Source organism: Hippocampus guttulatus, chromosome 11 (genome assembly GCF_054856545.1).
Source record: "Hippocampus guttulatus isolate MCC_2025c chromosome 11, RoL_Hgut_1.0, whole genome shotgun sequence".
Classification (NCBI taxonomy): domain Eukaryota; kingdom Metazoa; phylum Chordata; class Actinopteri; order Syngnathiformes; family Syngnathidae; genus Hippocampus; species Hippocampus guttulatus.
Window position 1 is genome coordinate 9236015 of NC_141271.1, and position 27989 is coordinate 9264003.

At 40.5% G+C, this 27989-nt stretch overlaps 2 protein-coding genes across 4 annotated transcripts; one reads left to right on the plus strand and one right to left on the minus strand.

Moving 5' to 3' along the window:
• The first annotated feature begins 1234 nt into the window (after nt 1-1234).
• bin1a (bridging integrator 1a) lies at nt 1235-19105 on the plus strand. 3 transcript variants are annotated; one of them, XM_086123452.1, is made up of 19 exons: nt 1235-1554; nt 2356-2436; nt 2557-2611; nt 2727-2821; nt 3813-3908; nt 3989-4099; nt 4213-4305; nt 4473-4558; nt 5375-5450; nt 6142-6197; nt 6473-6517; nt 8842-8911; nt 8979-9101; nt 10187-10207; nt 11953-12303; nt 12729-12806; nt 13692-13766; nt 16902-17003; nt 17118-19105. In XM_086123452.1, the coding sequence occupies exons 1-19, from the start codon at nt 1468-1470 to the stop codon at nt 17217-17219; spliced, it is 1803 nt and encodes a 600-aa protein (XP_085979578.1). In that variant the 5' UTR covers nt 1235-1467; the 3' UTR covers nt 17220-19105. The 3 variants fall into 3 exon arrangements, with proteins under 3 accessions (XP_085979578.1, XP_085979580.1, XP_085979579.1); XM_086123454.1 differs by lacking the exon at nt 11953-12303; XM_086123453.1 differs by lacking the exon at nt 6473-6517.
• On the minus strand, nt 18903-27980 carry LOC147197991 (indian hedgehog B protein-like). Its single transcript, XM_086123455.1, has 4 exons — nt 27166-27980; nt 26063-26220; nt 25733-25836; nt 18903-22680 (listed from the first exon to the last, which is right to left on the minus strand). The coding sequence occupies exons 1-4, from the start codon at nt 27469-27471 to the stop codon at nt 22016-22018; spliced, it is 1233 nt and encodes a 410-aa protein (XP_085979581.1). The 5' UTR covers nt 27472-27980; the 3' UTR covers nt 18903-22015.
• Nucleotides 27981-27989: the final 9 nt, after the last annotated feature.

Here is a 27989-nt window from a genome sequence, read left to right on the forward strand (position 1 = left end):
TGTTGTGTGAGCATGCGTTATGGGATTAAGAAAGAACTAAACATTTATTCCATAGTGTGCCTGTGGCGCCATCTCCAGGAGAACAATTTAGCATTCATGTTAGTAACTGTCTGGAGAGGAACGATACAATTGCAAGCACGTTTATGATTATGATCACGTTGCTACAGTTCTGTAAGACTGACATCTGTCTTGACATCTGTTTATTTTATGTACTATTTGGAGATACTTTTGTTTTGCACCGTGAGGCAAACAAAAAGGCCAAGACCCCGGAAGCAGGAATGGGCACCAAAAATGTTTTTAAATATATTTTGTCCAAAGCAGGCAACTGAAAATTACCTCCTTCAAGTACATTAGAAATGTAAATTAGATCACTAGGCAACTCTTAAAGCTGGAACGCGTGGCAGGAGGAAAACCAGCAACGTGGCGAGACACAGCATAAACATCAAGAGATTCAGAGAAGCAAGATATTACCATGTAGATTCGGGTAGTAACTTTTATTAATCACTTTAAATCAGTCAATTGGCTTCCCCATCGTTCCTTGAAATCCCTTTGGTAGAACAATACTTGTTAGAAGCATAGCTTATTCGCCAACATGGAATGGATGATCACTGACTTTAGAACGACTCAGTGATGTATTTAGCCGCACGAGTAGTCAGCCGATGGTTGATGCTCGCTCGCTGTCGAGCTTGTCTTGACCTCCCACAACCCATTGTAGATGACTAGACTGCCGCCCGTGCATCCAGCCCACCGAAGCTTTTTGGGATATTCTCGTGGCTTAATTCTCAGTTTTACTATTCAATGTGTTTTGAAGAGGCGCAGAATGGATTTTTTTTTTTTTGCGATAGGAAACTGCTTATTTCTCATCATTTACATTAATCTAACTTAATGAATGCAATTTTCTATTGGTCTAACTGATGTGTGACACACTTCAATTTTCGTACTTATTTTTTTCCCCTTTATTTAAGCATAATGTTAATGTTCAAACTTGCCAGAATGTTACAAAGTCTTCCAATAACAGAGGTATTTAATGAACACATAGGCCTACTACGTTTCTGTATTTTATTGTTGGATTGTTGGCAGTGATGGTGGTACTTGGATTTTTAGGTGGTGCTTTGTGTTACAAATTTGACAACCACAACCACTTGGACGACCTGCGTGTATTGTACCCTATTGCACGTGTACGCGCAGAAGGCTGCTCTGTACCTTTAAGAGCATCACTGTCAGCATCCTCCTCCCGTGTTGTGGACGCGCACACTTAACAGCTCAATATTCGAGAATTACAGCCAGCCTGGCTTTGCATCATCCAACTGATACCTCATCAGCTTCGCGCGACACGAACATTCCACGTTTGTATTTCTCATCGGGACATTGATGCATTTTCCTACACGGTCAACGTAGCGGTCCAGCCGTTGGTTTTTGCTCCCATTTCTCACCCGTGCGCGTCCCCAGGCTGATCCAGGCTATAAAATGGCTGAGCTAAATTTGGGGAAGGGTTTGACTGCGGGGAAAGTGGCCAGCAACGTCCAGAAGAAGCTAACCAGAGCCCAAGAGAAGGTAAGAGCTGCGGACTAAACGTGAGCGAATGGGGGGGGGGGGGGGGGGGTGGAGAGATGCGAGGCCTGTAAAAATGAACGTGGAACCATGTTGCGCACCCCCCCCACCAAGGGGCAATGTCGCATCGCGACAGCCTCACAGCTGGGTGCTGAGATGGTGCATTTGGGGCTCGGGTGGTGCACGCGTGCATTTCCGTGCATTTTAGGCAATGTCATTGACGGGAACACTGACGGAAAATGAGATGGGCCCACTCATTGTCGTGTGTATGTGACACTTCAAAAATCTTGACCATGCTTAAATGTCTTATACGTGCCACAGCCTCAAATCTGTCACATCCAATTAAAGCACAACGATAGTACGAAGCTAAACGCTGCTTCGTGTACTCTATGCTTAGAGGCCTCGGCAATTGCATGTTAGGGATGCTGTAAAATGTATGACAGAGGGCGCTATATTAGTTAAAGCCTATATGCACCATCCTTGCAGCGTGATCCCCATGTGCGCCATCAATACAGTTGGCATTTGGTACACCTGCAAGAGGCGCTTGGTAATCTCATTTAGCTGTATGGGCGCATGAAATTCTCTTCAATGATTTTTTAAAGCAGTTCTTGTGTCATTATCTATATTATTAATATATAATTAATCAGTTGCTTTGTAATTGGTTTGTCAACCTAAATGTACAAACTGAATGTAATAAAATATCTCTTTGGAATATCTATAAACGACTACCACTGCCAACCATCCATTCATCAGTAATATATCAAAATACAATTATTGACAGTTATTGCTTTTTGTGATTGGCAGGTTCTACAGAAGCTTGGAAAAGCGGATGAGACCAAAGATGTTGCTTTCGAGGAGGGAGTCATCAACTTCAACAAGCAATATGTGAGAGTCCAATGAATGATATTATTAGAGCAACAACAATGAGATTTTATTCATGAATATCTGATTATCTGACTGTCAGTTCATGCACGCACGCGTCTTGTTAAATGTGTCATTTTTCAGGCTGAAGGGAGCAAACTCCAACGTGACCTTAGAGCATACCTGGAGGCTGTCAAAGGTGAGACAGACACTGATGATTGTACAGTATTATAATAATGTACCTGTTCCAATTCAAATTTTTTTTTTGTTTTTTTTGCGAATGTGCTCAATGGTGTGTATGTGCTTCTTCACAGCCATGCACGAGTCCTCGAAGAACGTGCAGGCGTGCCTGGCTGACATGTATGAGCCCGACTGGTATGGCAAGAATGAAGTCGATTCCATTGTGGAGGTCAGACATGTTATTATTTTTCATGATTGAGATGTGTGCATTTATTTGGCTTCATTGCATTACACGTGATGTTTCGTTAATTCATCATTCTATGGATCACATCAAATTATGCAGCTGTTCCTAATGTTGTCACTAGGAAGTATTTAATATGATATTTGGCTATCTATCCGATCATGTTTTGTTTGATATTACATTGCACCACTATGCTTCCTATTACACAACAAATGGAACCTTAAAGAAAGAGTTTCCGGTGTTAAAACTGCTAATAAATGTAGCCTAACTTCACTATCCCTCCCCCTCTTGATGTCCACGAAACATACACTGTAAACAATCCAACTTTACACTCTAAAAACAGTTGGATTATTTCATTAACTCCATATTTGGACTGTTTGTGTTGGGTCAAAATTCTGGGTCGAAATGGAAGTCAGTATCCCAATTTTTTTGCAGTGTTTTTGGCTCCAATTAACCCAGGTGTGGGTTGGTCCTTTTTAACACAGTTAAACCAGTGTAGTTATTTCTGACCCAAGGCTACTATGTTGGTAGCATGATTTATTTAGTGTCACTATGACACTAAACCTTTTTGACATTTTACTTTCTGGAATGTACAATCAATTAAAATCCAAAAAGAGCTGATCCTCTTCATACCCAAGCAGAAATGTTGGTCATTCGTGTTGCTTCTGGATCCTCTCAGCTGCCTGAGGTCCCTGAGGCAACTCACATGTTCACCGTTTTTTTTTTCCTTGGGTTCCATCCAATTCTTGGTTTTACTGGTTCTTTCGCTCTGCTTCTGTTTGCTACTCTTATGCCCAGTTGTAGTCAAATGAGAGATGGGATTTATTTTTCTTTTCTGAGGGAGATCTTCTCCCGGAGTTTAAGCAGATGACAAAAAGTGACTGTTTTGAAAATTTCAAGCTTCCCATCTACACATTTCTTTCCAAGCACCGCTCAATATTTTCTCTTTCTGATATCCCGATGTGCATCCATCTTCAAGGATTGCGATGTGCTGTGGACTGACTACCATCAAAAGTTGGTTGATCATGCGCTCATATCCATGGATACCTATTTGGGACAGTTTCCTGATATTAAGGTGGGGCGCCATGGTAACATAGACCTCTTAATATGAATGGCAGAAAGACTTACAGCACCTTAATTTCCATTGTTGCTCAGGCTCGTATTGCCAAGAGGGACAGAAAGTTGGTGGATTACGACAGTGCCAGACACAACTATGCCACCACGCATAAGACCAAGAAAAAGGATGGCGGTATTAAAATCACAAAGGTATATTGCGAATACACACAGCAGCGCTGGAAACCACAGTCGAGATTATATTGAAGATGAGGAGAACATAGCTGATGTGCGTGATGTGCAACATGTGCGTGTCTCCCTTTTAGCCATCCTCTTTGTTGGAGAGGGCAACGCCCGGCTGGGCTCAAGGGATTCTGTCCGCACACAATGTTGCCCAGAGTAGCTTGTCCAGAAGCCAGGTACACCACACTCTTAATGATGGTCACTTTGATATCTTTCATGAGGCATATCAACCTGTTTATTGTTTCTGTCATATAGCAAGGAGACTGGGGGGGGGGGGGGGGGGGGGGGGTTAACCCATTTGAACAAATGCCCATGCGTTCAACAACACCATTTGGTTTTTCAGGCAGAGGAGGAGTTGGAGAGAGCCCAGAAGGTGTTTGAGGAGATCAATATTGACTTACAGGAGGAATTACCTTCACTCTGGAACAGGTGAACTTTTTTTGTGCAGAATTGCGGGAACAGATGTCATTTTATTTCCTCATATACTTCAGGCGATCATAAAATAGGGTGACCAGATTTTGATTTAACAAAGAAAAAAAATGTCACTTCGGTACTTAGTTTTCTTCCTCATAATTATTTTCTTTGCTCCCCTTCAATAGACACTGAAACATTTACGTGCGGGCTTTGCACACGGTTACCTTTTCCTTGTGTCATCACTCATCACTGTCCTCAGCTCCAAACTGTGTAAAAATGTGGACATATGGGGGCGAAATAGGACGTTCGATCATCATAAACCAGCACCTCCATTCCAAATGGAAAAAGATTAAACAAATATTCTCTCGTCAAATAATCAAAAAGATGAACATACTGTATAGTTGTATTGCTGGAGGATGAAAATACAATTCATTTTTCTTGACCAACTTGACACCCCAGTGCATGTTTGGTATTTGTGTGTGTGTGTGTGTGTGTGTGTGTCCATAATATAAAGATGATGAGGGAACATCTGTGAAAGGATTGAATTAGTTTTAGTAACTATTGGTGAACGTTATTAAATCAGCACGAGACTTGATTTTCCGTTTTGCTGTCTTTGTGCTTTCTACTGTCTTTGTTATTAATTTATCATTTTATTGTTTGTTGTTGTATGAATTATTTTTTTGCTCCATGGAAAGCACTTGGTACACAGCGGTGGTTGTTTTAAAGTGCTCTATAAATACAGTTGAGTTGAGTTGAGTATGCTCGGAATTGTCTTGCACTGAACAAAATGAAAAAGAGTGAATATATGTCTCTTTCTGTACCATTTTGCAGTCGTGTTGGTTTCTATGTCAGCACCTTCCAGAGTTTGGCTGGTTTTGAGGAAAAGTTTCACAAAGAAATTAGCCGGGTGAGTGTGATACACCATTTGTTGGAAAGAAGAGAAACAAGAGAAAGCATCAGAAGTATATTGGAACACATCACTTGATCACATATTGAATTGGTTATGAGATGCACTAGAGTCCTTAGTCCCCCCCCCCACCTGACCCCCCCAAACGTTAATTCTTCCTCTTAACAATTTTCCCCTTGTAACTTTGTGAAGATAATTTGTGAAAGCAAAATCCATATAAGGCATGTTTGAGGGTGTTTGGTGTCGAAGAAATTGTGAGCACTTACCTCACCCCCATCGAAACACATTTTCTTAACCTCACAAATGTTCTTGATTGAAAAACAACCAAATAAATAAATAAATCTTTCAAATACTTAACCCATTCAGGAACAGCCGTTTTCAGACCGTTTTTTTGCGCTAAATCTTGAAGTCTTGACAAAAAAAATAAGTACCTGGAATTGAATGTGTGGAGCCTGTCAAGTCATATAAATATATCTGTTCGAGTGAATTAATACAAACAGCATTCAAAGAAGAGTGGACGAATGAGTGGCCATGTGTTCCAATACTTTTGTCCAGTGTTTTGTTGATTGTTGGCTCATCTTAGAGTTTTGTAAAACCTCCTTGATTATACGGATAACAATACCAAGGTGTAAAGTGACGACTCGATGTGGGCGGGGAATCTAATACCTTCTGTTTTTCCCACTGCCGACAGCTGGATCAGGATTTATATGATGTGCTGGAAAAACTCGAAAATACAGACACAAGCAGGTTAGTGAGCAAGTTTGTCACATGTCCGTTTATATTCAGCCATTTGTTTTCTTCCAAATGACTCATACTGATTTTGTATGAAGTAGTGTAATGGGATTAAATGTGAGGTTTTGTCCATATTGTGAATCGTGGAATGGATTTTCCATCCAGCGTCAGTTGGCTTTTCAGATTTGCCTCTTTATCTGAAACTAAAACAGAGCATTTCACAAACGTGTTACGATTAACACTCGTAAACAAATCATTAATCTGAAGCCACCCCTGAACCTTCGTTGCAGAAAGACAGGTAACCGCAGCGCCTTATCGTCAGGAGAAAATAGAAGGTAATCAGCAAGGAAGGTGGTAAAACCACGGTGACACCACTGTTGCTCTGTCTGTCCACTTGTCTGTTTGTCAGTCAGTTTGCAGGTTTGAGCGCGCATACACGGTGCTTGGTTGTGCAAGTGGGCTCACAGACACTGTCTGGGAAAGAGCGCTGTGCTCTCACAGCTGCAGATATGGAAGATATGGGCAAACCATGAATGCTTTCATGCTGCGCCAGTGCGTTACATAATTTCAATTCATCTTCAAGTGCATAGAATCTTCAAATTGCAGCTTTCTGAGGATTAGGAAGTGTACTGTTGACAATTTTATAAGCCTAAGTGATATAGTCTTACAGCAAAACAGTTTCCTGGTTCAGAAATATGTTGTGGAAATTTCATTGGGTACCACCAAACAATATGTTGAGATTAAATTCAAGAGCTGTGTCAAAATTTTGCCATTTCCCAAGACTGCAATTAGAATGTCATATTCAAAGATGATCACATTATTACTGTATAGCCCACACTGTTGGGCGCATCCCTTTCAATACACAAGCGGATAAACAACTAGAGTAAAGCCTCACTACCATGTGCGGAAAATGTAGTTTGAAAATCTTTTGAACAGACTTATCTTACTAATTAGACTTAGAAAGTACAACACATGATTTAAAAAAAAATGGTTGCTTAGTGTGGTAGTACACAAATGGGATAGTTGCAACATACCGTGCATATAAAAGTCTACACACCCCTGTTTATATGCCAGATTTTTGTTATTTACAAAACTGAGTCCATGATGAATCATTTCAAAACTCTTCCTATAACTGACGCGTCATATAACATGACCAAGTCAATTTGTGTATTTATTTATCTTGAAATCTTCTCGGGACCTAAAGTGAAAATAAATGATGCGACAGTATTCAGATTTGACTTCATCACATTTAGACTCATGTTAAAAGGAGTGAGCACACACACACAATTAAAAGTGCCACTGATTACCGTATTGGCCCGAATATAAGACGGCCCTGATTATAAGACGACCCCCTCTTTTTCAAGACTTAAGTTTGAAAAAATACTTTTTGAACACCAAATTAATTTTTATACAGAAAATAATTACAGACGACCCCCACTTTTTCAGTCTTATTTCAATGCAAAAAACACCGTCTTATAGTCGGGCCAATACGGAATCCCGAATAAAGTTCAGATGTTCTAGTAGGTTCTTCCTGACATTTTTTTTTTGAGCAGTAGCCTGAAGGTTATGTAACACTGACTGCTATTTGGAACCTATCATAATTCCATCCACCTTGTCTCCTGGTAAATCCCCAGTTGCAGCTCAACAAAAAACATCTGTAAAGCATGAAGCTTTGAAGCTGCCACCACCATGCGTCACTGTAGAAGCGGTGTTCTTTTGGTGATGACAAATCATGACATTTTCCCAAATATTTTGAAGATTTTGCCATGGTTTTGACATCCCCACTTGAAAAGATAAACAAATTAAAGAAATAAAGTCAACTGAGTTGTGCAGGTTACAAGCCAATGAAACCATTTGTCTTGGTCTACCCGGCATTTAACCATTTTCATTTCATTCACACTTACGACATATTTTATTTTATTTTTTTACTTCCACTGCATTGCTAACGAAGAACATTTTAGATCATAGGTGAAAGAAGCCGATGACACAACTAAAAAAACACGACTGCTGCACTACATGCTTTTGACTCGCAATGCAACAGAATTGGTTCTTTTGTTAACCAAAACGTGTTCTGATCACATATGAATACAATACAATACAATACATGCTGATTTACATGTATATAGCGCTTTCACAACAGCGGCATCTGTAACAAATGTAGAAGCAGACACAAATATGTCACTTCACAATTGTTTTCAATTTTATTTGCCAATTTACATATGGAAGAGATCTGGACTCCATTGTGTGTGCTTCAATTAAATGAGTAAAAATGCAATAGCTTAAATACAGCTCTTGTCTGGAATCTCATTCGATTCGACCTCATTTTAACGTTGGCGCCAAAGTGTTTCTGTCCATCTCTTTCAATATCTTCAGTTCTGAGACTTCTGTCAGCTTCTCCAGTATGTTCCCTCGAACTAATGATGCCACGACAACTGCTCTCATGTGAGGATTTATTGAGGCACAGACGCGGCCTGCTTGCATGAGATGCAAGAGGGATCGAGCAGGGATGGAAGGAGTCTCACTTTCTTGCATGACCACTCTGCATGAAGTGCAACTTTTCTTTCACACCTTTCTTCAGCTGTCCTCCTAACGTGTTGTACGCTCACCCTGGGCAACCTTGATTATTTTTCCACCCTTTCTGTATTTCTCACTGACTCAGTGGCATCGATGAGTCCAACCATACTCTCAAACCAGGAGGACCCCCGCCGATTCCAAAATCCCCATCCAAGGTAGATGCTCATCTCTTATTTGCCACCTTTTTTAAATGGTTTTAAATTGTTCATGTCTTTGTTCCAGCTCAGACCAGCAGTGCCTCCTCCACCCAAGGTGACTCCATCCAAAGAGATGAAAACGGAAAATATCATCAACCTCTTTGATTCTGCAGCAACTCCTGACATTAGTGTCACCTCCCCTACAGAGGTTTGTGTGGATAACTGGTGTTCCCAAACAGTGGAATACTCATTTCACTTTTCTTTCTCTCTCTGTAGCTTTCATCTTTCATGATCTTTGTTGTGCAAATGTGGCCAGCAAGCCAGTGTTTCTGTCGCTGACATCAGTTTGATAGAACTGTAGCGCCTTCATTGGAACAACAAAAGCCTTCAAGGTCTCACGGCTGGAAGAGTAATGGCAAGGATATGTAGCTTTTAACTCGCCTTATTACATCATTGAGACGCCAGGTTTCTCAAGCTATTTTCTTTTCACATTTCACAAAGTTGGGAATATGATACCACATTAGGATCTCTTGATAGGAAATATGATGGTTAGGTGCTTGTACGGGGCAAAACAAAGTTTGGAGTGAGGTGTTGCGGATTCTGCCTTCTTTTAAAATATCAAGCTGGTAGCATGGTGGCTTATAGATATGTCCTTCCGTTGACTGTTTTCTGTACTTTAATTATGATGCTTGACAATGAGGTCTTCGATCGTGGACAAAAGTGCAGAGCGAACATTGCAAAGAGTTGAGTTTTCCTTATTGTCCGTACTGTTGAGACTAACGCTTCCATTGTATGAAGCTTTCCTTTGGAGCTGCTGCTTGTCAGGATTCAATTATTTGGATGAATGGCATGCTGCCTCTGTGCTATTTTTTTTTTTACTGGCTCCACCATTAGGAACATCTCAGCTCAGTCTTTTCAGAGATAATTATGCTCTGTTTGAATTGTTGTTTTTGGAGAGATATTGATCGCTCAGCATGGTTCTGTAATCAACAGGGAGCCGTAATAAAAGACTGCATATTGACCACTAGGGTAAATTGTCCCGGTTAAAATGATTTACAGTAGAAGTTGACATTTATGCAATGGGAGTGTGAGTTGACAGTGTGTCATTTGCAAAGTCAACGTGTTTGTTAATTACTGTATAGATTTCTGCACATCAATATCCACCATTTGATACATTTTGCTGTTGCACAGTTTCAGATACTTTAGTTTTGATTTAAACCAAAACATTTAAGCAGTCGGCCTAAAAACACAGCTCTGTAAAGTAGTCTGATGCTATTACTTCTGCCCCGACAGCCAGCAAACTGGGACTCCTGGGTAAGCTAAGCAACCCCCATTATTTATTTACAAATCATTTTGATAATCGCCGTCATTTACATACCATTGAGTAAATGTTTTCCATTGTGTTACGGAGCCATTATATAAGCATCATTGTCTGCGAGACTTCTTTAACGGCTGCTTTGTGTATCTAAACACATTACTCCATCAGTGGTACGTCTGTCCCGAATCTCTTTGTGCAGTGTTCTCATGTCTGCAATGTTTGTTAACACACAAGGGACAAATGACGAAAGTTGCTCACCTTTATGTCAGTCTTTACATTTAGTGAAGTCTCCTGCAGGGAGGGAGGGAAAAAAATTCAAAACCTGGGCAACTTCACAGAGTCTCGCTTGCACAGTGGCATCCGTGAACTAACCTTTTCATTCATCACTGTAAGAGGGACGTGTCTCAGAGACAAGACAGTTCTTTGCTGCAATTAAAGCTTGAGGCAAACAACAATACTCCACAATGGAATGACACTTCTGCTCTTACAGCGATACGCACCCAACCCCGCCTCTGCCTCATGACCATTGCTCTGTGATTAGAAGCCATGCTTGCCAATTAAACACAGAAGAGCTCATGTTGATCTTCTGATGGAAATGGCTTCCTTTATACCTTCGACCGCCATTCTTCTTTCATTTTTGTTTTTTAATGTACAATTTATTCATTTAATTTTAGATCAAACCTTCCCGGTGAAGGTTTATGTCTGTTTTCTGAAAATTGCCTTTTGTTCCTTTGTACAATGATGATGATGATGATGATGATGATGAAGATGATGATCAGGTTCTGGGCTGTTTGATGTCTGCCCATTGCGCCAGCTAATATGTTGCAGTTTACTTTCAACTTGAGAAAATATGTTGCTTTTTTCATAATTTCTTAAGCCCTCACCTTATTTTGACCCTTTAAAATGATCTAACAATGAGTGTGCAACCTTTTAGCTTATTGAATAGATACTGTAATTATTAGATACTTCATGATTAGGGAAATCACTTTTAAGTGACGGTAATGCTGGAATCCATATTTCATATATATTGACAAAAATCTACCCTTGTGATTCTCATAATGTGGTTTGCGGTCTCTCTTTAGTGTTATATGAAAAAATAAAATATAGATTTGTTCAGTACATTAGTTATGTCAGTTTGGTTGTATTTAACACTCCCAAAGACGTTTTTATATGTCCTTTCACACTTGGTTTAGAATTGGCTGGTACAGAATGAGTTAACTTTTAAGTACAATGCATTTGTCTTCAAGCAACAATTTAAATACAATTGTATGTAAGTTACATACATAAGTTCATTTTTATTTGATTTAACTGAATCATTCATTCAGTATGTGATTCATTTTCTGACACCCGAGCAGCGGTGATTTTTCAACTGTGCATCATGTTACACTGGCTTCCACTCATGGAAATGTTATTATAATAATATAGTTATGATTCAATAGACTTTTTAGGGTGCAATACCAACTTTTTTGATCCGTTAAATTGCATCCTTGAAAGTGAAATGTGTTATGAAAAGAGCCAAAAGTATGATTTCCCCATCCAATCCCAATTATGGTCCTCAATAGTCCAGTAAACCTCCCCAGCCCTGGAACGATCTCTGTTTGTAATTCTGAATCGTTAGCTATATCTTCCCTCAATACTTCAGTGTCCCTCAACATCTTCCCCAATTATTTGCCAACCCGGTCATGAGGTAAAACATGTCTTCTGAACTCTGACCCCATGAAACCTAACACCTGCCCCTCAGCCAGAGGATGACGGTGCCCAAGAGGAGCCCGCCAAGAAGCACTATGACCCTGTGGCGGCTGCTGCAGATGCCTGGGGGGATGACGATACGCCGCCCGCCCGCTATGACCCGATAGCTGCTGCCACGGAGGGCTGGGGGGATGACAGCACCCAAGCAGTTCGCTATGACGCAAAGGAGGATTGGGGGGACGATGAAACCCGACAGGCTTATGATGAATCCGTAGCTGAAGCCCCAGAGGGTCCGGTCGAGAACGACAACCAGCCGGACACAGAGGAAGCTGCAAGTCCTGCTGAGGCTTCAGTTGACACCTATGAAGAAGCTCCTCCTAATGCTGCAGATGAAGAGGATCAGGTAACCAAGAGGATGCATCTGGATGAAAGCGGTGGATGCATCAGCTTTGTAGGAGATTTAAACTTAAGATGCCAACTTGATAAAGAAAATTGTGATTAAGAGTCTGAAAGAAGGAGACTTCTTATGATGGAGATGATGCATCTGGACCGGGAGAATGGATGCATCCATTTTTTTTTTCTCTTAAGTCAAATTGTGGAGCCTAGAGATGATTTCCGTTCACATCATTAATACGAGTAACTGCAGGTGAATATGGTGCTCTAATATCTTTGGCATTGATTCAGCCTTCTTGCCTGTGTTGTCATCGTGCTGCTTTTGTTGTTGTCTGTCTTGCAGTGTGTCAATCTCACACATTCTCAATTATTTATGGTTTTAGATCATGTACAGTGTCTGCCTCATCTTTTCTACTGGTGTATATTTGGTCTCAGGGTGAGTCTGAAACAACTCCTGAAGCTGTTCCTGAAGCAGAAGCAGTGGACGCAGTAGAAGAAACTTCAACGCAAGATGTGAGTACAAGCAGAAAAATACTTTGATTCGTAAAAGTATGATGGATTGATAATTTATCATGGGACTTCCTTTCTTGTATTAATAACGGAATTACATCAGGGTTAACCAAACTATGGCCCGGAGGGCATTTGCGGCCTGCCATCCATTTTTCAGTGACAACCCCCCCCCCCCCAAAAAAAACCAAAAAAAACAAACAAACAAACAAAAAAATGACATTTGATTTGGGCTATAAAGCTTCGTTAAAAAAGGTGAAAGTGGGCAGAGTGAGAAGGTAGGGTGTCAGAAAAATAGGTGTCATTCGTACCTATAAATTTGTTTATAGGTAGGAGCTTTTCTCTATATTCAAAGATACAATTCAGATTCAGAAAACTTTATTTATCCCTGTGGGGCAATTAGAGTTGAGCGACTTAGTCAGAGCAAAGGAAAAACATAGGATGAGAGTAGGCCTGTAGGCTTAGCACTTGAGGTCTTGAGGTAGTGGTTCTAGCAACAAAACAGTATTGTACATCGAGCAGTATTGCACAGTAAGGACACAGTAAAGACAGTATTGCACAGTGAAAACAGTATTGCACAATGAGAACAGTATTGTATTGCATGTCAAAAGTACGTCAAATAAACCATTTATGACTTAAAGAATAACAAATCTTCAAAACACTGTTGTGAATAAAGACAATTTAATTTTAGAGGCAAAAATGGTTTCTCCCACTTTGTGCTCTATGGCTGATTTATGAGGACATCGCATTAATGATCTTCAAGTAGCTATTTGAAAAATGGTCACTTAACAACAGTTTGTTTTGTTTTTGGTTCTGAATGTGGAGATGGGATTCACCTTTCCATTTCTCTGTACGCGGCCCTCAAACAAAATGTTGTGCGTTCCTATCTAGACACCTGCAGTAAATGAAGAATCAGTAGAAGCAAAGGCAGACTCACCTGACATGCCACCTGGCTTCCTATTTAAGGTAACCTCTGAGCCTGAATGAGAACATTTCAACAGAGTGAAATATTCCTCAATCCCAGGAATGGGCAACAGGTGGAATGCAATCCAATTCTGAATGGCCCCTTGATGAAAAAACATAATCTTTTTTACAACCCCTCCAAAAAAGTTTAAAAAAAAACAAAAAAAAACGCTGCTTAACTTTCAACATGTCATCAAAAAATGTGGGTAAATGTGGAAATCCAGGAAAACTGAAAAAACACCCCAAAAAAAACCTGTTGAAAAAATACATGGTAGTTTGGTAGATATGGCTTAGTTGACGATCCTATAACACAGGGGTCGGGAACCTTTTTAACTAAGAGAGCCATGAAAGCAAAATTGTTATGTTTCTGTTTGGTTACGTTTGGTTTTGTAACTTTTGTTCCCTCATGTGCCCTTTTTGTCGCCACCTGTTCTCGTTATCAGTGTCACTTGTGTCTAACCAATCAGGTCCCTCAACCCTTTGGGTCCTGTCCAGGTGTTTCTCGTTGTCTCGTCTCTTTGCTTGTATTTAGTTCCCTGAGTTCCGTCAGTCTTTGTTGGGTCATTGTGAGTTGTTAGTATGTGAGTGTCTGTGTGCTCCACTCCTGTCGCGTTTTGTTTTCTGTCACAGGTTTCTTTTGTTACTTTGGCTCCTTATGATTTCCAGGACTTTGTTTGAGCACTTGTAGATAGTAATTCTCCAATGTATTCCTGTTTGCATTTTTGTTAAATACATCTTGGTCACTCCACTCTGCGCCTCCCTGCTTTTTGGGGTCCTCCAGCACCACGACCGTGACAAAAATATTTAGAAATGTATTTCAGTGAGAGCTATGTAATATACTGTTTTTTAAAAGTGAATTCAAAAAAAATTATCGGTATAATAAGCCTCTGAATCTATTCTTTTAAATAATTTTGTTTTAATACTTACCGTTAATGTGAATGGTTTTCCGTTCCTCACTATTGCTAAATATCCAGCAAAGCTAGTGGAATTATAGTGACCTTGCAGGGTACATACACGGAGTTGCTGCTAGTTAGCTTGCACCCAGCTCAGTAGCTTGCATACTTCCTTTCTGCTGTCTCCCGCAGGGTATTTTGATGCGAACAAAGCATGGCGAGTGTCAAAGGGCCTCTTTACATTCTACCGTTTCATCGATGGTATTTTCTCATTGCAAATTAGACACACGGCAGAACCTGTTCCTTCCACATAGGCGAATCCTTCGGTCCATTTGTCCTGAAGTAGATAATACTCATCTTTTTTTTTTCTTTTCACCAACTGCTTTGTCGAAGGGTTAGTTAGCTTTGAGCTAATGACCAAGCAGACTGATTCAAAAGGGGGCGTTTACCTGTTTACCCAAAAACGACCAACGTTGGCCATTATCATCCAATTAAAATTGCTCCAGCAGCCAACTGCAGAGTGAACAGGACATGAGCAGTGAAAAATCGATGAATGGATTGAACAAGTGAGAATATTTTGTTTTATCTGCGAGCCAGATGCAATCATCAAAAGAGCCACACTTGGCTCCCGAGCCATAGGTTCCCGACCCCTGCTATAATCCGACATGAGTAGTGCTAATACATTTGGTGTGTATGTGTGTGTATATATATATATATATATATATATATATTAGAGCTGTCAGTTTCGCGCGTTTTTATTGGCATTAATTTAAATGAATTTTAACGGGATTAAATTTTTTCTCGCGAGATTAACGCGGCACACGTCACAGCGGATGTTAAGTTGCTCTCTAAATAAACCAGAAACAAAACAACAAGCGCGCTGCATAGGTCCACGCACGTTTGTTTTGCCAGCCACGGCAGCGCGAGACACCGAAAACTGATAAAGAGTTGATGAATGGAAGGTTTACTTTTAAAAAGTTGCCAGATTGTTCCACTGACAAGACCAAAGTTACCTGCATCATACAGGTATACGATGTATGCCACTGACGCGATTGTTACTTGTTTGGAACTATTTTGTGTGGAAGGTTACAGTGTTCCGTGTCCATATAAATAGAGCGGGTGGAGCTTCTCTGTGTTCGTCTGACAGTGACGGTGAAGTTCAGCGGTGCAGTGGTAGCGACCTAGCGAAAATAAAATGTCTCCAGTGTTGTCATCGAACCAAGTGGAGTCATCCGAAATGATGTCTACACAAAACCGTAGAGAGACTTCCGCGCAAGAAGGACCAACAGAATCAACATAGCCTGACTGCTGTGTTCAAAGCAAACGTGAGAAAAACGAAGTATGCAACCATGGCTTAAATCCACTATAGGCTGAGTACTAGTTTACCTTAAATGTGCACTTTATAATGTTATATTGCTCTGTTTTGATTCCATAAAAAGAGCTGTTAAAGCAGCTGTTGTGTGACAAAATATTTTTTTCACTGTTGTTGATGGACAGTAATATTGTGTGAGAGATTATGTGTGAATAACTGCTCCAAGTGAAAAATGTTCATGTAAAATTGAAAATCGAAGTTATTTCTGTAAATATTTGCATTTTGCACATAGAAAACTGATTCATGATTCCATGTTGATGAGAGCATCAAAATGGGAAAAAATAGGACAAAACAATATAAAAGGAAATTCAGAAACGATAAAAAATGCGTGAGTAATCACGATTAATTTTTAGTGAATTTGAGTTAATTATGACAATTGGATTTTAATTAGATTAAATATTTTAATCGTTTGACAGCTCTAATATATATATATATATATATATATATATATATATATATTTGTGGCTTTTGAATGACATGGATAAACATAGTACCTCAGGAGTAATCACATTTTAAGTGAGCTGATCTTTGTGGAAAAAATGCACACAATTTTTTTTTCCTACACTTCATGTTTTGCTCTTCAGCAATTTTGTCCCATCCTTGAATGCTATTTCTTTCTTTATTTTTTATGCAAGAAAGCCCTTTGTATTGTGAAAAGAAAAAAATCACACTCTGTGGTTATTTTGTGGTTTGCTTCAAACTCTTTGTTGTTGGGTTAGAAAAGTGAACCTTTCGGAAATGCAGTGAGAATTGTAATACGTGTGTGTGAGCCCCACTATAGAAGTGATAAAAATGGTGGCCCCCTCCAGAATTTCTGTTGCCCATCCCCGCTTTAACCGATTCATTTTCTGTTTCTACTAATGTGTGATAAAGGTCCAAGTGATGCATGATTATGCAGCAAATGACACGGATGAACTTGAAATGAAGGCGGGAGACATGGTGCTAGTCATACCCTTTGACAATCCAGATGAACAGGTACATGCACACCCGTTCTCACATGCTTGCATCACAATATGTCAAGTAATGTTTGGCTTTGTGTGTGTGTGTGTGTGTGTGTGTGTGTGTGTGTGTGTGTGTGCTTATCTTTAGGATGATGGCTGGCTGATGGGAATAAAAGAGGATGACTGGAAACAGAAAAAAGAAAATGGAGCCAAAGGAGTATTCCCTGAAAACTTCACCCAGAGGCTGTAAAAATTTCATTGTCAGGCCAACTTTTTTTCCTGCACTCCTTTTCCACTCCTTTTCCCCTATCATCCCCACTCCCTGTCCTATTCTTGCCCTGTCTAAATACTTGGACTTTGACCATAGACGCAGAACTGCAGAAGTTGCAGTTCCATGACTGAGGAATCAGAATTCCTGCAGAAGAGAAATGACAGCCATTCAAGGGCGTCAAATATTAGACTAACAGTGCTATCGTTAACTGGGCTGATAAGGGGATCTTATTCTCATGCAGGACTAATGCAGATGTGGCTGCCTCTGTCATGGTTTACCATAACTCACTCATTAAATTTCGATAGAACTCATCACAAAACTCTCCAACACATAATTGATTAACAGACAACACATAGTTAGTTTGTCTATGACATAAAAATCTCTGGTTTGATCTGTTTTGGTCACATGTAGCAAGTGATTTAGAAATATTCAGGTAGGGTGAGCTGTTAAGATCAGGTGTCGCGGATTTGAACATTTGTTGTTTACCAATCAGAAATCAGCGCAATTAGTCTTGGGCAGCTGTAACAATCATTCTTAAATCCTTATTACCAGTAAACATGGGCCATTGGTTGTTGTATTGTTTAGATTTTTTTTCATGGTGATAAAAGTGGTTTAACAGTGTTGCTAGGCAGGTTATTATGCATTCAAGTATCAGTCCGACTGTCAACAAAGTGATGCTTGCCTAAAAGCTTTCCAGCAATCTGCACCAATGAGAAGCTGCGACTGGTACTATAATAGTTAGGCAGACTTAATCACACTCTAATCCAACATATTCAAACTGAGCCAGCTTCATTCACTCTTAAAAGGTGAGTTGACATCAGCTACTCCTACTTTCATCAACGACAACTTTGCTGACAAATGCAAACGTTTCCAAATATGCACCAGAGCTACTTGTTTTATTTTTGTATGGCGCCAAGCAATGATGATATAGCCTATATAGCGGTCACCATATTTGCCAACTGAGGATGCTACAGAGCGTTTTGTACTTATGTCAGGTTCTCCGCTCTTACATAGTCCAAAAACATTCACAGACTCGACCGAGATTCACATTTGTTTCTATTACTGTGTAAAAGTGAGAGTGAGGTGCGTGTATGTATGTGTACGTGTGTTTTGGAACTGAAATTCTTTATTTCTTGGCTAGTGTTAGGGGGACAAACCCCCTGGAAGGAGTGTGTGCATTTGACAGGGAGCTTTCCAGACAGGACAAACAAATTTGTGCTGGCTGGTGTTAAGAGGTTCCAGACGTTATTGTGCATTTGTTGTGTATAAATGTAATTTGCCAAGTGACGACAGGTACATATTCTATAAAGATATGTGTATGTGAGTTAATGTGAGCATGCTGACTTCCCGTGTGTTGTTGTGTGAAAATCTTTCAATGTTACTGGGATTACTTTTGAGGAATTGTATGTTGTTGTTTTTTTCCCCACCCAAAGTTTTGTTCATTGATTAATTTTTTTATAAGGGAGCTTTTGAGTACATTTATCTTGGATATATACACATCACTCCTTGCCCTCGTGGTTATCCACCAAGCTTGCCTCAAAATATTGCCAGTGTATTGTGGTCCAAAAAGATTCAATTGTGATATGGAGGCAAAACATATTGAGACTGACTTTTTTTTTTTAAATCACAGCTCAATGATTTGACCATGTGAGGTTTGCCTCACTCTCCATGTGCAACTTTACACTTTTGAGAACAATGGCTCCACACCTCTCTGCTTTGTTTTTCTAATTTATTTTATATCATTTTGGTTTTCAATTGCTCTTCAAGCAAGCCTCCCGTGGTTATGTAAGAGATAAAACATGTTCAAATATTAAAACATCTTCCCTAACTGTCCAACCAATATTAAAAAAAGGACTTCAAACCTCCGTCAGTTTCTACTTTCTGTCTTTTATTTGGAGCAAGCTTTGATTTGGGGATTTAGATTGCAACACCCCCTGCTGGTTGCTTCGATACATATTGATAGATCGTCATATATGCAATGATCGCTGCCACCAGCAGGGTGTACTCTGCCTAAAAGTACAGAACGTATGAGAAAGAAGAAGAAAAAAAAACACAATCTGAATTGCTGTCCGTGGTACTGAAGCAAACCACCAGCCCACCCTAATACCACCTGATACTAACTCAGGCTCATCATTGCCTGCTCGTTTCTTCACTCGTTGTGCTTAAAGTGTCAAGACATTGTATTCACAAGCATATGACTTGTGTTATTACGTGAAATTATTCAGAGTCATTTTCGTCCTGTTTTATCTCTTAACCTCATTTTGCTTGTAAAAAAAACACATTCTTGGTTGTAATAAAAACAACTTTATGTTAAATATTTAAAAAAAGGAATGCACAACATTGCCCCGTTTATATTCTTAAAAATAGATCTTTAAATAATTTCTCAGAAAATAGCTTCATAGACATATTTGACAAATCTTTGCGTAGTGCTTCCGAGTCTCTCTATCCATTTCCATGAAGCACTTGCATCCGAAAATCAGTTAGAAAACCAGCAGAAATGACACTCATTTAAAATTTGGATTTCATACATGTTCGCTAGAAACGTGGTTTGAAATCTATGGATGGAATGAAAAGTTCATGCAAAGGAAAGACATTAAATATAAGAAACTGCAGAAGAAAATAAGCGCAATGGAGCATTATGTATAAAAAGCTAGTTATACAGTAGTTTAATACAGTCTGAGTCAAACATATTTTGGTAGACTGACCAGAAAACTGAGACGTTCAATATAAAACATATGCACAGGGAAGTTAAAAAAAAACTCCTGATATAAATCTGATCGTAAAGACGCTGCATTAATGAATCATGGCATTATGGTGGAAGCAGATGATCAACCCATTTTAGTCACTTTCTTGCATCAGTGCAAGATTATTCCCTCCTATTGGACAGTCAGAATTCCCGATAGAGCTGCAAACATTAGCATGCACCATCTCAGTGGGACTCCCTATGGTTTGGGGGTGGGTCGACTAACATGGCACACACCTATTTTTAATAAGGCTACAAGATAATTTCACCATATAATGATACAAATGGAAACAAACTTGAATATCCCCAGGACAGAGTACTTCTGCATCTGGACATGACCAACTATAGGTACTCCAAAATGATCTTTAAAGTTATTTAAGAAATTATTAGTGGCCTGTAAACAGGCCATCATTCACAGAAATTAATACTTTGATTAGTCATTAGAATCACAGCTCATGGAAGCACTGGAACACCCCTTGGTGATGTGCTCAGCCCCTTGTGGTTTCTATTAAATATGACAACCTGGACCCACACGATCACATGTGTAGATTGTGCAATAGTTTTGCTGCAACATATGATACAATTGATGAGCATTGAATTGTGACATCATTATGAAAATTACATTCTGTTTATTTTGGTTCGGTGTTTGAATAGTAAGATCTTTTAGGCATCTACCTGGCCAGAATATTCAAGCCTGTTCCTTGGAAAGTCAAGCCATAGTTGATGGTACGTCATTGTTTGGTGCACCAGTTGCAAAGGGAGTGAGGATAAACCCGTGCTGTCATAAATCTGCTTCAAATGAATCAAGAATACGTTTTATGTGATTACCCGCATAAGATAAATAAATCTGGCCAAACATTTGAATATTTTGCACTCTTGGGATTCTGAATGCAATCCGACCATTTTTAAACCATTTTTGCAGTCCAACAATTCTACTCTGCCTTGTTTGCAGCCAAGACAAATTCACAATAAACTGAACACATAGTCAAAAATATTCAAATAAATATTGTAAATATATTTTTGCTTACTGTTATGTCAAAAAAATACATCAAACAACAAGGGAAAGCAATGAGTCAGTAAAGTGAGTAAACTCGAAGTGTAATTACCTTAATTTCATTACTAAATTGCTCAAATAAACATTTACAGTCTTTTTTTCATTCCTTCAAATTCATCTTTGCCTTAATGTCCTCTTCAATGTCTGGTGTTCAAACAAGCCCTCCCAAAATGTATACTGTACTCATATTTTCACTTATAGTGTCTGTCTCATTTTGAAGAAAAAAAGAGTAAAAATGAATGATGCACCTAAGTGTTGACTGTTCTGTTCTCAAAATGCATCAAAATAACAAATCATAGTCGCTAAAAGGCTAAGGTGCTCCAAGGTAAAACTGGATGACAGACAAAACTCAATAAGGGGGATTCTTACACCAGAAGGTGGCATTAATAGCGTAGGATTTTGGAATGCCTCTGTTGGAATTTTTTTTTTGGTCACTCATCCACAACAACAATTGGAAATCAGCGGTCACAGATGCTGAGAGAGGGCCTGGCTGCTGGTTTGTGTTGCAATTTATCCCCAAAGTCTCTGATGGGGTTGACAACTATGATGTTCTTCCACATCAAACTTATTCAATCATGCCTTCACAAAGCCACTGAGGCATAGTCATGCGAGATCACAATTATACTGCTATACACCCATTATTACAGTTGCTCAAGATGTCTCCCAGCTCTTTTATTCATATGGTGTGTGTCAGTATTGTGGCTGATAACCAAGTGCTTACTAATTTGTGGTTTACTGGCACACCTGAATCGCATTCGCACCATGAAAATGAAATTATGCACATTTGCAAAAGCAGTGATGAAATCGCAATTCATTCTCTCTATTGATGTCTTACAGCATATCGAGACAAGTGGAGTGAGTCAAACAACACATTTCGTGTCTAAACCATTTTTTTGTTGCTATTTTGGTGGAAAGCTGTTTCTGTGATTTGCTGTTCTTATACACAAGCTGATGTCAATAGATTTTGTTTTTCTTCTGTCAGAGTCCTCGCTCAGTTCCCAAAGGGTGGAAGTGTTTGGGGGCCAGTAGCATTTCCCCAACCTTCTGTAGAAGCCAGGGGTACCAGTGCACACCATCAGTTTGTTGTTCCGCAGCACCCATGAGGGTGCGGACGAAACGCAGTGGGGCTAGAACCCAGTGGGCCAAATGATGATTGTCCACAGCAGCGTAACAGGATGCCAACACGCTGTTTACGACTATAGACCCGTGCTGGGTCAGTGGGGCATACAACCCAGTGCTCTGCCTCTCCTCGACAAAAGTCACGACGGCTTGAGTTGCCTCTGTTCCTTGCGAGGTCAGTATACACTGACCCGGCTTCACCTCACTAGCAAAAGTTGTCCTCACTCCATCTTGGCTGAGTCCACCCACGCAGTCAGTGACAAAGATGAGATGTGCCGCCGTGAGCGTTATATTAAGTCCAGTGTTGGTTCCAATGAGGGTGAAGATCTTCGTGACGTTTGTCTGGAGATCCAAAAAGGATAGTACCGGACTGTAGAGAAGCGAACCACGAGCGTCAGTTGTCGAGGAAGCCAAAACACGGTCACCGGGATGAAGGTCACGCATCTGTTTGGTGACTCCGCCCTCAAGGGTAACTTGAGCATCACCTGGGAAACAACCGCCAGTTTTGGCAGCGACAGAATGTTCTGTAAAATTGAGATGGGAGAAAATCAAGATGTGGATTTGATCACATGAAGGCATTTATTTTGTTCCTGTAAACATAAAAATTATATACAATAGAAACTTCTCCAGGAGCCTCGCTTGAACTTCCACATATGGTCATGCAGACTCTCAGTGCTCCATAAATCAAGTCAGACTTTGACACTGACGAAAGGCCAATATTATCTCAGCGAATTAGAGACAGACTGTTTAAAACGTCCTCAACATCTTTTGAGTCAGCAGTCTTGCACACATGCAAGATGATGTCTTAATCAAAATTTCTAATTTCCAATTCAAATTGGTTGCGCGTCAGTGATTGCATTCATATTTAAAATAATGAATGGTAATGGAGACGCTTCAGTGTTGCTGTAGTGACAGCATAGTACACAAACATAAATGTTAAATCTCACCAGCAACAGAAGAAATGTTGAAATTCAAGAAGACTCACTTTAGGGATAACCAATATGAATGAGGCAACACCATTGATGTTTCTTTTTTTTTCGTTCTCGGGTGACTCTTGAAAGCTTTCATAGATGGTCAAACTACTTTCTTGTGGCAGAATACTTCTAAGTAAGGTGGCTCTTTAAGACACGGTGAGACGAGGTGGCAAGAGGAGGTAGTCAGCAAGAGGTAATGGATAACCAGCTGATTGTATCTAAGCATGGCCTGGGGTCAAATAGACAGGAAAGTATGTTTGGAAAAAAGCAAGTGAAAGGTGAGCACAGCTGAGGTAGAAAAAAAAAAGAATAGAATAGAAATCAACATTTTCCACCATTTTCTGGAATCACATCAAATCACTTTGCCTGACTGATTTGAAGTGAATCCACACGCATATTTGATGGATGCATGTGGGTGTCTTAAGTATGTCTTAAGGCGGGCAAATATTTGTCAAAGGTGTGTATCTCTGTAAGTATGCGGCTTGCAGAAAAGGAGGTCTGCAACCAGGAGGTGATAAGGCTCAGATAAGAGATTTGAAAGAAACCTACCGAAGGAAAAGCAACAGCAAAACAAAGAGAGAGTTAATCATCTCACAGCCTACTAACCTCAATGGACTGTTAGAATGTAGCTTGGCATCAAATAACTGGTGGTACCAGACATGGGCCTCCAAAATGTCGTAACTGTTCGAATAGCTTGCAATGGAATGTGTTCAACTATTGTTAGCACTCAAGCCCCGAGATGATTTGTGTTTCATAAAGGGAATTGCTTCAAATCTACAATCGGTATCTTATCTATTAGCTGATTATTCTGCAAGTGCTCCGCCTCTAAATGAGAGACAAGGAATATACTAGAATACAGTGTAGTATGTGCAACGCAATACATTTTCAGGGACAAAAATGACAGGTGCGAGTTGGGGAGCATCCTGGACCGATCACAAACATAGAAGCTGAAAAGAGTTAGGCTTAGAGTGAACCCTAACCCATTTTTGTTCAAATTGAAGAGAAATTAAGAATGGTTCATTGACCGAACATGTGGTGCATGTTTTGCATTGTGGGAGGAAGTCACAGTACCCAACAGAGAAGCCACATAACATGCAAACCCCTTGCAGCAAGGCCCCTGCTGACACGGATGAAAGGAAGAAGTGCTATTGTACAAGACCCACTACTTGTAAATCTGACATTATGAAAAAAACTACACAGTTGTACTTTTACAGTGGACCCCCTCATATTCCCACTTTGGATTTTGCAAATTCAAACATATGGTCGGATTTCTTTTCGGAACTTATCCTCCATTGTTTGCGGAAAAGATTCACCTATTTGTGATTCACTATAACAGGGAAAAAATATTGTCGACAGTATGTATGACATTTATTTTATTGTAGCGTCTCTTTTATTGGGAATACGACGGGTTACTATCAGCCATAAAAACGACAAAAAGCCCCTGAGTCACTCCTCTAATCACAACTCTATCAGGAGCAGTGTCAGATGTGTGCTTGACAGTCAGGTGGAGCGGACAGACTTGATGGCCGTGCACATCTCTGCTCAGGCTCTGGATTGTTTCGCGAAAGGAGGACTAAACACTGCATTAAAATCAGGTGAATTTGTTCCCATAGCCCAGCGGAACATCGCTAAATATATTTATGACCAACATTCATGTTGTCACTGTGGGGAGCCAGCAGTTTCAGGTCAATCAAAGAACCAGAGAACGACAAAGCTGCAACCCTCGCCACCATTGATGTTACTCCTGTGCTTCGCTGTGTAGTCAAATGTTCCTTGTTCGACACCAGACTGCACCGCGACAGCAATTCTTCATCCCCATTATGATCCTCATCATCATCAGAATTGCTGACATGTATCTACCCATCCTGTACATTATATATGTGTATGCTTAGGTGTAAGCTGTGTGTGTGTGTGTGTTTTTTTGGGGGGGGGGGGGGGGGCGGCATAGCAATTTTTGAAGATGTTTCTAAATGTTTAAAATGCCAGTAAACCAGCACATTATTTGTGATATATTCATGGTGTAGACTATTAAAGAAGGCATTTACAATTCCATGAAGGAGAGTGTCAATTATTCATAGAAATTAGCTATTTGCAGACAGGCTCCTTCTGTATCCCCCATGAATCGCAACGATACAGTGTAAACTGATTTGGCTTTCATGAAAGCCAAACTAGCGGCTCACATCGTATTATCAAAATCAATAGTGCAATTGTTTGGACATAACAAAATAACAATGAAAGATTTAAAAATATTAGCTACAAACTTATTGCATCTAACATTTTCATTGACGAATGTGACAGAAAACGGACGACTTTTAGTGCGAGACCAAGAACGGCCGCAATTAATGCTCTCAATAGGCGACATAGCCAGCCAGCCAGAAGACAGACAGACAGACAGACAGAAGACAGACAGACAGACAGACATACAGACAGACAGACAATCCCCCAACACACACACACACTCACACAAACTGACACGCACACTTTTTAAATCAGCTCTGCAGTGAATTGTTAACTATGTATTTTACTAGCTTCATTACCACTATATTGATAGATGGCCACAAAACAGTTCAATACAATCACACACAATAGTTCGCTTGCTTACCTGACTTGACGCTACAATGAATATGGGCTTTGGACTCATAGTAGACCCAGTCAAATCCGGCTTCGACAGCAAGCCGAGCCAACATGGCATATTTGTTTCTGTCTCTGTGAAGATGAACATATCGTTATTATTGTGGCACTCTTCACCAAGCGTCTATTCATAGAACACCTTTATTTGTGGCCTGCTCATGAAAATCACCATTTCATGAAACACCATACTTCCAATAAGAGGAATTTGCTCACGTTTAAATCCTAAAATCAATTCCACAAGACTTAATATTTAAATTGGCTCATGGCTGTTAATACATATTGTGTTATTGTCATTGCCCACCTGTCTGAGGTGGTGATGTCAACGGCACGTCCTTCATAGTGCAGTGAGTCCTCTGAGTGATGGCCGTCCTCATCCCATCCCTCCGTCACTCTCAGCTTCACACCAGGCCACATGTTCATGACAGAGATGGCCAGGGAGTTCAACTTATCTTTGCAGCGCTGCGAGTAGGTGGACACGGGAGATTAGAAAAGTCATTGAAAATAGTACATGTTCGTGTGACAGGGCAAAGTGAAGCACTACAGTAGCAATCAATGTCTGTCTTTACAATCTCCTGCAATGCACACCTCAAAGTTAATTATTTTACAATTCAGAATTTGAAAAAGCACCAGCAAGTGTAAAAAAGCAATTTGACAGTACCGCTCCAGTGAAAAGCTATTGTATTCATAATGATACAATGCTGCTGCAGTTTTTTTTTTAAATGTAAAGATCAGAAGATCTGTTGGAGAAAGTTAATGAGTTCATTGTGATGGTCACAGATTGCTGAAACAAAGTGGGGAGCACACATAAATCAATATTTATCCCAGATCAACTTTGATAAAATTGATCTTCCCCCAAATTTCCCAATTATAGGGCACATACACATACCTCACAAACAATAATTGGACTTTCTCCGTATGCCAAGGTTTTTAATCTATTGTCTTAATGTAATATTGTTCCCAAAAATGTATGTGTATTTTTTGTGCCCATTCTTGCCCATGCCTAAATGGTTGATGCTCCTCTAAAATTACATCACACGGAATCGTTTTTGTGTACAGCGCGTGGCCTAAACATTTAAAACAAGTCAGAGAAGCTGTTCATCATTCAGGTATAATCCCAGCAGTCTTTCTCCAGAACCAAAGCTTCGGAGTTGAAGCTATGAATCAATGAAATAAATCATTTAGGTTTAAATATTCAACTGACAGCAAGCATGGAGCAAAGGGTTTAATGTGACTGTGAGGTTTGCTCGTTTTGAAGTGATTCATAGACACGGTTAACCATACAGGACTTAAATCACTTGCATGGGATAAATGCGCGTCTCCGTCCGCACATGAGCATTACAAAGTGTTCCCAGCTCTCCTCCTCATCTTCCTCCTCCTCCTCCTCCTCATTTTCTTCTTTCTCACCTGAGTCATGAGCCGATCCGCGCCCGTGTCCTCTTCATCCTTGAAGATGATATCAGTGTTGTAGTTGGGTGTCAGCTCTTTGAAGCGCTCCGAGTTGCGCGTAATTTTGCCCTCGGGCCGCCCGCTCGCACCCAGCGTCTTCTCGGCCACATTCGGGCTGAATTGCTTGTAGGCAAGCGGGATGAGCTTTTTCGGAGGCCGCCTCTTTCCGTACCCCCTCCCCGGTCCGCAGCCCTCCGAGGCAGGTGCGAGGAGGAGAACCATGGCGCACAGAGAGGCGGTGAGAAGGAGGAAGGGGATCCGCATCGCCCCGGGAGGAGGGAGGACTCTCCCGAGGGTGATATGGGTCTTCAGTACGTCTCCAGTTCACCTGTCGAGTCCATGGTCCGGGACAGCCGCGTTCAGTGTGTCCCCAAATCACTCTACTCCAGCGGGCACCTCAGCATCAGTGCGCCGATAAATTCCCCACTTGAATGGAAAAGTTCGCTGGCTGTGGCTCGTGGGTGCGCAGGGCTGTAAAGTCCGTGGATTTAAACAAACAGGTTCAAAGTCGATGAGGTGGGTGGAGGGGGGGGGGCAGAGAGAGAGAGAGAGAGAGAGAGAGAACAGCAGCAACTGCACGTCCACGTTTTTAATGTGGTTGGTCTTTCCTGTCTCTTCTTTTGCTCCGCGAAAAGTGTCACAACATCCCCCGTGGATTGTGAGGTTTTTGATGCTCCCAGCGAGACGACAGCGCGCAACAGGCTGCAGCTTTCCACTTGAATCCACTCCACTTGAGTGATCCACGACGAGCCGTTGCCATTTCAGACCGCACCCTGCCAGTC

Bases quoted from the DNA above. Each gene is read 5' to 3' on its own strand.
- LOC147197991 (XM_086123455.1), bottom strand. From the start codon at position 27,471: ATGCGGATCCCCTTCCTCCTTCTCACCGCCTCTCTGTGCGCCATGGTT. The intron at 26,221-27,165 runs GTGAGAAAGAAG...ACCTACTCGCAG, and splicing joins CGGATCGGCTCATGACTCAG to CGCTGCAAAGATAAGTTGAA. The intron at 22,681-25,732 runs GTAAGCAAGCGA...TCAATTTTACAG, and splicing joins TCATTGTAGCGTCAAGTCAG to AACATTCTGTCGCTGCCAAA.
- bin1a (XM_086123452.1), top strand. From the start codon at position 1,468: ATGGCTGAGCTAAATTTGGGGAAGGGTTTGACTGCGGGGAAAGTGGCC. The intron at 2,437-2,556 runs GTGAGAGTCCAA...GTCATTTTTCAG, and splicing joins TCAACTTCAACAAGCAATAT to GCTGAAGGGAGCAAACTCCA. The intron at 8,912-8,978 runs GTAGATGCTCAT...TCTTTGTTCCAG, and splicing joins TTCCAAAATCCCCATCCAAG to CTCAGACCAGCAGTGCCTCC.